General features: G+C 33.1%; 1 protein-coding gene across 1 annotated transcript in view; it reads left to right on the forward strand.

Annotated features, from left to right (window-relative positions):
* The first annotated feature begins 720 nt into the window (after positions 1–720).
* LOC144656152 (uncharacterized) overlaps positions 721–12,182 on the forward strand; it is a 39,597-nt gene continuing 28,135 nt past the window's right edge. Inside the window, exons 1-3 of the mRNA XM_078516382.1 lie at positions 721–2,313; positions 2,537–2,697; positions 2,975–3,096. Coding sequence (XP_078372508.1) covers positions 2,583–2,697; positions 2,975–3,096 — 237 coding nt within the window. The 5' untranslated portion in view covers positions 721–2,313; positions 2,537–2,582. The remainder of the gene's footprint in view (positions 2,314–2,536; positions 2,698–2,974; positions 3,097–12,182) is intronic.

Raw genomic sequence — 12,182 nt, forward strand, 5'->3', positions numbered from 1 at the left:
TTTTATGCTCACTGATAAAACGTCCATGCATACTAATTAGTAGACTTGCCAAAAGTCGATAAATAATCCGGAATAATTAAGTTCGAAATTAAGTGCCCCGCGCAGCTTTAATTATAGTTACAGGAAAATTTGTAAAATTTTAAAATGCTGTGAATGTTTAATGGTGAAAACGTGAATGTGTCGGCAGTGCTACCTTCATCACTATATGTACATGTCAGAAGTCGACTCTAAGCATATAACACATGAAACGGACTAATGATGGAATACACGTACTAATGAGGTACGTGTATTCCAAAGCTCTTGGCGAGTCGGTGACTTCAGTGCACACGATAGAGTCCAGACTCCCCCGGAGCCTATTTTAGCATTCCGTTTTGAGTCACGCGATAACGCTGTGCACACTCCCAGTCCACACACTTGATTTCTTGCAAGTCCATCACTCTCAAAGAGATCGAGGTAAATGTTATTAACTGTATTTAGTTCGTAGCCCATATTTGGCTATGAACTGCTATGCATATATGTGGTAGCCTGCGAATACAGCCGCCTCTCATTCGCGTCCCGCAACGAAGAGCGAAACTCGTGTTTCGCTCTTCGTTGCGGGACGCGAATGAAAGGCGGCTGTATTCGCAGACTATATATGTGGCTGTTGATGCTACAATCTGCGAGATGCGACTTTGAATGGTAACTGATGTTTATTTCGAACCTCGAAGGGAAGCGAAAATTGATTCGAAAAATCGGGTAGTTCGAGAAATCAGCGGCAAAATCACAGTGCTCGACTAGTAAGGGAAGGAGAAATACTTTTAATTCGAGTTATCGGGAAGTTTGAAAAATCCGAGGATCGAGAAATCGGGATTCTACTGTATGTGCATTGGTGATTATACAGTGGATAACCGATATTTCGAGCTTCCAAGGGAAACAAAAAATCACATATTTCAGTCAAAAATTGGCGGTAAAGTTATAGTTTTCGAATCTGGGAAGGGAAAAAACTTTTAATTCGAGTCATCGGGAAGGTAGAAAATTCGAGGATTCGAGAAATCGGGATTCCTGACCACTGTATTTGAAGCGGTGTTTAAATTTGAAGCTTAAAAAGTAAATATATCGTTAACCTTATGTCGCCAGCGTAAGTTGCGTGAATGTTACACTTTGAAACAAACGTGAATTCAGACAATTTAACTTAAAATTCACACTTTGTCGTTATTTGTAATTGATCGTTGCCACTCCTTGTTATCGAGGGTCTTAATTTATACACAAATTAATGACTTCTGTTTCTGATTTAAAACAATGAACAATTATGCTCGTGTTCTCTAAGTAGAATATTTAATGAGGAAACAAAACGCTCGTGTTTCGCGGCAAATGGGGCATTTCTATTGATTGGCTCGAAAAAGTCATCAAACGTTAAAGAGTTAAACTGAGAAGGTTGCAAACTCATAGACTCAGAATTTCCGATGCAAAGACTGAATTTCCAGGGAAAGAATTTCAGCTTTGGAGTTAGACTACGAACATTCCGTCAAGCGTGAAGCTAACTGAGCTAAAAAAAGAAAAAAAAAAGGGCGCTAGTGGGAAAATGGCCGTGGAAAATCTTTTGTATGTGATTGATAGATTACAGAGCTGAAATAGAAACAATATTGACACAGGTAGTAATTGACTGAATTGTTTGTTTAATTAAAGCGACTGGGAGAAATACCTCGCAAAATTTCAACTTTTTAAAGCCAGCAACATTTTTTTATTAGCCACAGTATTTTGTACAGTCCAATCATTTTCGCGCGCAAATGAGTTTTGAGAGAGTTCATTTTAGAATGGATTTTTATACATTTCTTCCAGATCAAATCCTTCTGAAATAGTTAAAAATGATTTGCCCTTTATGCACATAAATTTTACAAGTACGAGGCTATGCGTTTGACCAAAGAGTATAATAAAAATACTTTGCTGTTTCAGGCGAACATTTCTCGGCTACCGCCTATTTTTTCAATTTCGACAATACCTGGAGTAATTTTCATATCGATCCGAGTCTGGGAACTGACTGCTAAAAGGCCAATGAAAAGTGTTAGGTATGGTCCGGAGAAAACTGAACAATACATTTCCGCAAATATTTTCAAGAGAAACAAAACAAGAAAATTAATAAGTTAATTCTAAGAATTCGCTATAAAAGCCGCGTGTTGGCTGGCAGTACAGGTGCAATTCACGACAAGGACATGACATCATAAATAGTACAACTACTGCTTCAGTTGCCGTCATTAATACTTTTTCTTTTTACCCAGGTTAAAATTAATCGCCAAATTGGTCTCTCCTACAGTACGACTTTCGTAACCTCCTCTGGTTAGTAAATAAAATTGCCTGATTAATATAATACATGCAAATGGCTCATTCAAATTTAAGCTGACGAGGTAAATGATTGAATAAAGATCATTTATTTTTAGAGTTGAATAATAAAACATCCTCGGCTGTAAAGGAATAATACAAAACCCTGCATCTTTGCTGTTTTAAGGCATGTTTGATACTTTAGAGGTTTAACACAGAAGTTACTCGTTTTCGTAAACAGATGGCGGAGGGACGCGAAGAAATGGCAATGGAAGAATTGGGAAACAATGAAGAAGAAGAAGAAGAAGAAGAAGAAGAAGAAGAAGAAGAAGAAGGAAGAAGAAGAAGAAGAAGAAGAAGAAGAAAAGATAAAAGAGAGAAAAACGGAAAAAGAAAAGAGAGGTAGGAATCCTTGTGACAGCAACACTTCAGCATGGTTTTAAGGTGCTGTTAAAAACGCTTGACTTGCTAATAGTGGAGCGTTTTCAACATGAGCCTCTGGCTCGCGAGACTGGGCAACTACTCCCCAAGTTTTCGACGAGAAATAAATTTCCTTTTCTTTTTAACACTTTATTGATTAATTCAATGTGAAACGTTAGCAAGCTCTCCAAGATGACTTTGATGCCCCCCGGAACATTTATCTGCTGAATTGATAACTTTGTCTGTATTTCACCTTTAGGAGAGTTTGAAGGGGCGCTGAGGAAGAGCATAGAGGATGAGGATATTGATGATATCACTGACAAACTTACACCAAGAGCTCTCACAAAGTGTGACACCAATGCACTAATGATGGCAATGAAGGTGAGTTAAGTGGCTTGATCTGGGGGGGAGGGGGGGGGGGTAGATTTCCTTACATACGCAGCTGCTCGTTGTACCTTGTACCTTGGTGTTCTGTTCAACCTTCTAAGCCGGCTTAGCGGTAAAAACTAAATCGAGCCGCCCCAAAACAAGATATTCTGCTTTAGGGATCTTTAGTAGTATAGGAGTTGGGGGTACGAGATCATAAAAATTTTTATGATCTCATACATCCCCAACTCCTATACTACTCACAGCACTGGATTCAAAACTGGATTGCCAGCGGAGCGTTTCTTAGTATTTTTATAAGATAAAAATGCAAGAAACTTATGTTATAAAATATAATTTTATTATATTTTATGACCTTAATAAAACAACAACAACAACCTATGGATTCATGCTTGGAAAATATTCTTATACTATTTTTGTAAAATTATTTCTGCGTCCATCCCTAGATCAAATCTGAAAACCAAACTGAAAACCAAAACCTGAGATCCGAGCGAAGCAGATTTAGTTTTTTCGGCAGTGAGGCGAAGCCGAGCCGGGGATGGAAAAAACGGCCAAATCTAGGATTGCTTGGTGGGAAGAGAAGCTTTGCTTCGATGGCAATCCTCATTTATGGAATAAAGCCTGTAAAACCAAGCCTGAAAAACCAACCCTAACTCAACCCTAGGTTCAAAATAAAAAAAACTTCTTATACTGTTTTAAAAATTTTGGATACAGTGCGTTTAAAATGAAACCTTGATTCAACCCTGAAACCAACCTCGAAGCCAAACTGAAAACCAAAATTGAATCAAGTTTGAAAACCAAAATGAAAATACCAAGCCTTAAAAACCAACCCTTGCTAAACCCTTTAATCAAAATAAAAAAACTTCTTATACTCTTTTTTAAAAATCTTGCATCTTAGTGCGTTTAATTATTCCTTTTATCAAGTTGGATTCTAGTGCGTTTAAAATGAACGTCTTATATTACATTTTCAATATAATATTTTTGTATTTTTATCAGATTTTTGAACATGTTTTTATGTAGGATCATATTTGATATAATACCGAGATCAGTACAAATGTTAACTAATCTATTTGATTGTTCCTTTTCACTTAATTGTAAGAAAAGTGTATTGTCTTTAATGCAATGTTTTTCTATGATATTCATCATCTCAACGAATTTTTCTTTGATGTAATTTGATGTCATTATAATATTTATTATACATTATTTTTTATATCATTTATACAGTGCGTTTAATCTGATTTTTTGTTGTAAATGATGCTGTTATTAATATGCTTTTGTGTCAAAAGATGTCTCCATTTACCGGATAATTTATAGTTATAATTATTGCAAATGACACAAAACCATTCCTTTTTAGATGCATATAAAGTCTTGGACCTTCTTTTTGCATCCATCTTGTCTTTTTCAGTAAAATATCTTCGAACTTCAACCATTTATATATATACTTTAGAAATTTTTATATATTTTTAACCGACAGTTATGGTAAATTTTTAATGTTATATATTTCTTGTGATTCGTTATTTTTTATATATATTTATGACTTTTTTAAAATTATGGTGATTAATATTTTATAGTTCAAGGTTAAACATCTGCATTATTGTCATGGTTTCATAATATTTGGTTCAATACAATAGATTCGAATGTTCTATTGTTTATATTAACTAACCAATCATATTACAATAAACTTTTATACAAACTTTTATATAAACGTTTGTCATAAAATAAACTTTTATTCTCAGAATTGATTCAAGATGCCTAAGTCAATAAGCACGAATTTTATATATGTTGTAGATCCTTCATTGGTATCCAACTATTAAAATCATCATTATATCCTTTCCACTTCACTAAAGCTTGTTTCTTCTTATAATCCCTCCGAATGACTTTATCAATTCTGAATACGTCCTGTTTTGCTTTTAACAGTTCAGGTTCATAAAAACTTCCTTGTATGTCTTCATTATTGAGATCTTTCAATTTGTAAGTAATAGGATTAGTGTATTGTATCTTATCGATGGTAAAAATTTCTTCTGTCCAGTTTGGCGTGTACCCTTTATCGAAAATATTTCTTTTATACTTCGATATTCGAACCTTATCACCTATTTTGAATTTAGGTTTCTGTTTTGATGTTTTCATATCACCGTATAAATTGAAATATACTAAGCCTTCATTCTTTTTCCTCGATGCTTCTACGGGTGTCATTTTAATGCTTGAGTGTTTGGTATTATTATACTGTTTTAACAGCTTGGGTAGCATATCGAGGTACGTCGTATTACCTTGAGCAGTGAATTGTTTCCACATTCGGGTTTTAATTGTCCTATTCCATCGTTCGCATACGCTACTTTTCTCTTCATTTTCGGTTGAGTATAGTGTTATACCATTCTTTTCCAAAAGCTCCTTCATATTTTTATTGTAATACTCTTTCCCTTTATCAGTCCAAAGATATTGAGGTTTACGCCCCTCTTTGAATATGGTTTTGAATGCTTGAGTTACAGTTTCACCTTTTTTGTCTTTTAGAGGCACTATCCAACCATATTTACTGAAAACATCCAGTACCATGAGAAGATATCTGTATCCCTTGTTCCATTTACTGAACTGTTGCATTTCGACCAAATCCGAACACCATATTTCATCAATATGGTTAACTATAACACGCCGTCGAGTAAAGTTACGCTTTATTGGTTTGTGTAACTCATCAGCTAATTCTTTTTGCCAACTTTCTTCACTCGACGGCCTTTTCCGTTTTTTGACTTCTTTTTTTTATACCCATACCTACTTTTGATTTACCAGCTATTATATTTCGAGCCAAAGCATGCCCCCATTGCCTGTCTTTCCATGGTATTGCGTCTAAGGATTTAACCATTTTCCTGTCTGCTTCATTTTTACACTTTACTTGATCTTTTGAGGATTTATTTGCACATACGCTGTAATCTACATCATGTTGCATGCTGACGGCATCTGTTTTTCCTGTTGGTTTTTCATATATCTCCAGTATTTTACCTGTTTTTTGATCCCACTTTACCTGTTTCTCTAAAGGATTACCAGGACCTGTATACCGATGACCAGGCATTACAAAACCCTTTTTTGGTGCTACTTTTAAAATAGCTTTATGGATATCGATACCTTCACCTTTGATGAATTTACTCTTTTTGTTTTTACAGATTGAGCAAATTGATTTTTCCATAAGTCGGCCATTCTTTGCTTTTACTTTTTTAGTATTGATTGAATTTGTTTTTTTATTACATGAAACGCAGTATGACAGGCACATATATATTATATGTTAGATATTAATCACAATAATGATTAACCCATTTGCCGTTTTTATATTCTGTGTAATTACATGATGGATTAAATTTTTCATTTGTATATGCACCAGCAGGCTTCCAAAAATTAGATGTCTGAATTCCGCTTTTTTTATTAAATATACCTTTAGCAAAGTCACCGCGCCAATATTTTTTAAATAGATCTTTATCACCTCCGGTAACTGCCATGATAGCCGATGCTAAGTCTTGAGCCTGTTGAAACCCTGGAATCTTTTCGCCGACCTTTTTGTTAATCGTTTCACCTACTCCACGCCCCTTTTTCTCACTAACAAAACGGGTTTTAGTGATACCACAAGAAACGCATTTCGATTTGAGTATTAAACGATTGTTTTTTGTTCTCATATATTTTTCAGAATTAGGAACTGAATTAGTTTTTATTTTTTCACGTACACAATACGATTTAGTCATTGTATATATATTACGTTACATATTTTTGAAATAATGTTGAATGAATTTTTCATTATTCATTGTGTCATATATGTCAAACACTTCTAATAAATTATAATACGAATTCCCCTTATTCATTTCGTTGAGAAAGTATAAAGAGAAGTATCCGCATGTGGTTGTATTTATATTCTGTATCTGATTGTTTTGATGTATCAATGTTAAATTCTTCTTTTTTGCGTGATCGACTATTTCTTGAAATGGATTCATACCAAAACTATCAAAATAATTGATTACCTTATCTTTTACATAAGTTGCAACCCAATGGCTACCGCTCATATAAGATGGTTCAAGATTGTAAATAAATAATGCTTGTCTATGGTTATGTGGTACTCTTTCATCCCTTGACAAAACATCACTGATTGGGATGCTTAAATATCTGCACCATTTTATTAGATCAAAATTACTCATCGGTATATTCTTATGGAATGTTGGCTTTCTTACTTTCTTTTTGGTTTTAAGATCTTTTTTTTTTTTGGAAGCACCAATCCGCCTTTAAGAAATTTATCATATTCAGCCCACGAACCAATAATTGGAGGACTCCTATAAGATAATGCATCTCTTTTAGTCGGTAGTTTGATTTTACCACCGTTTTTTGATCTTTGTTTCCTAATGTTTGGTGATGGATAATAAGGGTATTCTATTTGCATACCGGACCCTCCTTTATCAGGAGTGACTTGTATTCCTTTTCCAATTACCTTTCGAATTTTACTTATTTGTGTTTTAGATAAACTCAATGTAATGCCTTTACCCTCACTTTTTACTTTATTATGCCGTGTTATTTGTCTTTTTGTAAGGTATAACTCAGTATTACCCTTCTTTTTGATCTGATGCTTATCAATCAATAAACTCACTTCACTTGAATTTTTGATTGCTCTGGCTAGCTTTTTCATTTGGCCTTCTGTTAAAGGAATATATGCTGAAATATATTTTGTGCTCATAGTCTTGCTCTATATATAATAGTGTTAGATTAAATATTACATAAAAATAAGTTCATTCCCAATTTTGTCAATTACAATTTTTTCTTCATAAAGAACTACAGCGTATATCATATAATCGTCAGTAGCTTGTACATTCAATCTGTAATGAAACAATAACTGTTTTGGATCATCAGTAACCGATTCCTTATGATTTCTTAAATCGAAATAGATAACAGGAAATAATTCAGAATAATTTTGTAAATTTAACTGAGTTCCTGTATTGTAGTCGTTGGTTCTAAATGCATATTCTTGAATGTCATTATATAATCTTGGTTTAAAATCACAATCATACTCTAGTTCTGGAGTAAAATATGAATTCCCAAGTTGCAATCGACAGGTAGATAGTGTACATGCATTATCACCCGCATTTATTTTAAAAGTATCAAAAATAAAGGGATTTTCTAATTCATTATTTGACTTGTTTCTTTGTAGATATACAAAAACATGTTTTGCATTTTTAATAGCTGGTGTAATTTGATATATTCCGGAAATAGCATTTGTTGGCGATGAATGTTTAATAAATTCTCTTAAATATGTCCATTTTGTTGCTGTTAAAAAACTACTATTCACTAATTTTTGTCCTGCTGATGTAAAGTTCAAACGTGGTAACCATAACTGAAAATCTAGAACAACATACCGTGTTTCATCCCCATCAACTCTATAAATAAATTCTCTATCATCATTTAGTGTTATGTTTAGTTCGATTTGCATAGGTGGTATCATTTTATCGCGGAGTTCTTGAAAAATTGAAAACCTATTTAACGGAATTATTGCGTATACGTCTTTTGATTGTGAACACAATTCAGCTCTTTTAATTGCTCCTACTTTTGGGGCTGTTCTTAAATCGCCAGCTAATACAGCTCTATCGTCGAGATACCAATTGAAATTGGTAGCTACTGTACGACTATAGTCATCAGAGAATTCAAGCAATCCTTTTATGAAACAGATTTTATGCAAGTCATTACCATCGTAAGGTTTTTTACCTCCTGAAGTTATCATAATGTGATTTATAATACTGGTACTATCATTTATCGTTGACGTTAGCGCAGGTGTTTCTAGAGCATTGACCGCAATGTTCGATCCATCAGCCTTTTTCTCAAGTTTATATTTCACGATAAAATACCCATTATACCAATCAAACCAACTAGACCTATCAGTCATATTGAATATATACCCTGTTTTTTCCTGATATAGCCCATTTGCAGGTCGAATAATAGGTGTTTGCAGATTAAATCGGAGATAATCAACTTTTTCAACATTTTCTATGCTTCTGAAACTCATTTATATTATTAGATTAGATAATTTACTTCAATTGTGCTAATCGTTTTAAAATAAGATCCCCAGCTTTTTCACTTCTATTTAACACGGTTTTTAAACTTTTCTTTTGTGCTTTGATTATTGGTGATTTATTGATATCTTTTATCATTTTTTTAGCATATTGTCCGATATTTGATAAATCATTAGTTATTAAACCTGATCCTTTATGGCGATATTGATATAAACCTTTTTTAGGGTTATAAAATTTTGACCATTCGTATACTCGATTCATTTTATATTATTAGTTTAGATTAATTCACCTCTTTGATAACGATATGAAACGCCGTATCGATTTCATTTAAATCAATGGGACGATTATACGAATCGGTTATATATATTCGAATTGAATCAATGCTATTTTTATTAATTGGAGAAAATTTCAATCTTCTCGGTTCAAGAGTGAAAGGAAATGACCTACGAATTCCTTGTGCTATAATACTAAAACAAAATAAAACGTCTCTTGATTCATCTGTCAAGGATCTTTTAGTCAAATCGCAATGAATACATATCATATCAACGCTCCTTGTTAAATCAGGTATTTTGTCACTTATATTACTACCTGAAGTTAAAATTTTCTTATCAAAACCCAGTATCATATTAAAGTCTGATACAGATAGATCTAATTCATAATTTGGCTGTATGGTTATTATTGTTCTAAATAATGATAAATCAAACGTAACTAAAAATGGATAATCATCACCATCTTTACCAGTTGTATTTTTTAAAAAAGTATCAATGTCACTATATGAATACATGCCATTAGGAAATTCAACATTTTTAAAACTTGTATCACTACCTGTTGTTTTTCGATATCTAATCTTATTATTGGTGAATGAAGCCGAAATATTATACCAGCTATACGTCATACTGATTATTTCGTCTAGTGCCATCTCATAATTTTTATTTGGATCAAGGAATAAAGGCTGGTCAAGATAAATTGTAAAATCATGTGCTTTCTGATTATAATTATTGGCTTGTCTTTTCGCCCTAAATGAACTAAGTATTAAATGCTTCTCCATTATATATATTTAAATTAGATAAAATAGTTGTTAAAAATTTTTTCATATAGACGCTTTGTAATTCTTTTTAATCTTAACAGTTCATCCAATATTGTAATACCTTGGTTTTTTAATTCATAACTCGTATTCCCAGCGTAAATGCTTCCGCAAATTAAATCCAGTTTTTCAATAAGTTTTTCAGGGTCTCTGTAATAAATAGCCTTATAATTATTGGCTAGACCACCACCATCCCATTCATCGTCTTCTCTATCAGAATCAGGCGCTGTGTCCCTTCTCATAGCATCTATCTTATCAAATAATGATTCCTCTATAGTTGGTTTTTTTTTATATTTAGTTTTTTTGGGGGTCTTTTTCAATTTTTTTGATTTTTCCTGTAAATCCGAAGCTGAGAAAGGAACCCGTTTGTACTCCATACGTTGTATTTTATGCTTAGTTAATAACAACTGGTTTTCAATTCTATCAATTTGGTTTGTAAAATCTTCATCTATTTCCAACAGGTCATTATATGATTTTCCTTTGTATTTACCAGATTTGATCATATTTTTACCACTTTTCTTCAGTTTGCCTAATAAAACACTAACCTGACGCCTTTCTTCGGCGAGAGATTCCCTTTGACGATCTAACTTCTTTTGATCAGCCTTTTTGAGCGAACTAGGATCCCATTCTTTTCTCTTTCGTTCTATTGAGGGTGGTGGATCAAAATCGGGCATTTCATCTTCATCTTCTGTTTGAGCTTCATCAATGGGTGGTGGTGGATCAAAATCGGGCATTTCATATTCATCTTCATCTTCTGTTTGAGTTTCATTAATTGGTGGCGGTGGATCAAAATCGGGCATTTCATATTCATCTTCATCTTCTGTTTGAGTTTCATTAATTGGTGGCGGTGGAAGAGGATCACCATCTCTTACCCCTTTATTTTCCAACTTTTTAGTTGCTTCAATTTGTGTGTCGAGACGAGATGTTACTGGTTTAAACATTTTTATGAATTTGATTTGTCCTAATTCATCTTGCAATTTTGAAGACATTATTTGATTATTAATATTCTTGATTTGATTTTCAACTTCTTCTTTTTGATCAGCAATTTTTTGCCAAGCTAATAGACTCATTTATATATATTAGTGTAGATTATTATCAATCTTTCATCAGTCTTCCAGAAGTCTTTCATCAGTCTTTCATCGGTCTTCCAGAAGTCTTTCATCGGTCTTTCATCAGTCTTTCAGGCGTCTTTCATATTATATAACTGATATATATAGATATGAAAATACCAAATTATGACACTGAAGACGATATAGTCTCGAACTTTAAACAAGTATACGATTTCATGCCAAATCAATGTTTTCGGATGCTACTTTGCGCTCCGAGTAATATGGGAAAGACTAATACTTTAATGCATATGATTTACAATTTATTATATTTCGATAAAATATATTTATATGCAAAAAATTTAGACCAGTCTAAATACCAAAATCTTATCAATGTGTTCCAACCAATAAGCGATGAAGCTGGTTATAACATTATTGAAGCTAGTAACGACCAAATAATTCCTGTTTCTAAACTAAATGATGATAATCAAAAGCTCGTGATATTTGACGATTATGTTTGTGATAAAAATCAAAAACCATTAATCGATTATTTTATACAAGGGAGACATAAAAACTGTAGCGTGATATATTTGTCTCAAAGCTATTTTAAAACGAAAAAAGACATAAGACTTAACTGTTCGCATTTTTGTATTTACGAATTCCCAAGTGCTAATGAGAGGGCACTGATATGCCGTGAAAACAGTATTCCAAAAGAGCTATACGAGCAAGCAACTAAAGACCCATTCAGCTTTTTATATATTGATAAACCACGTAAATTCATAACAAAAAATTTCGATGAGAAGATTTAATCTAACATATTAACAGAAAATGGGGTACATTAATGACGAAAATGATTTTATGCATACCAAATATTCTCAAAGTGCAAAACCTGCAATTGGTTTTAAACAACTGGGAGCTGATTTCGAT

Source organism: Oculina patagonica, chromosome 6, assembly GCF_052425735.1.
Source record: "Oculina patagonica isolate OP01 chromosome 6, crgOcupat, whole genome shotgun sequence".
Taxonomy (NCBI): domain Eukaryota; kingdom Metazoa; phylum Cnidaria; class Anthozoa; order Scleractinia; family Oculinidae; genus Oculina; species Oculina patagonica.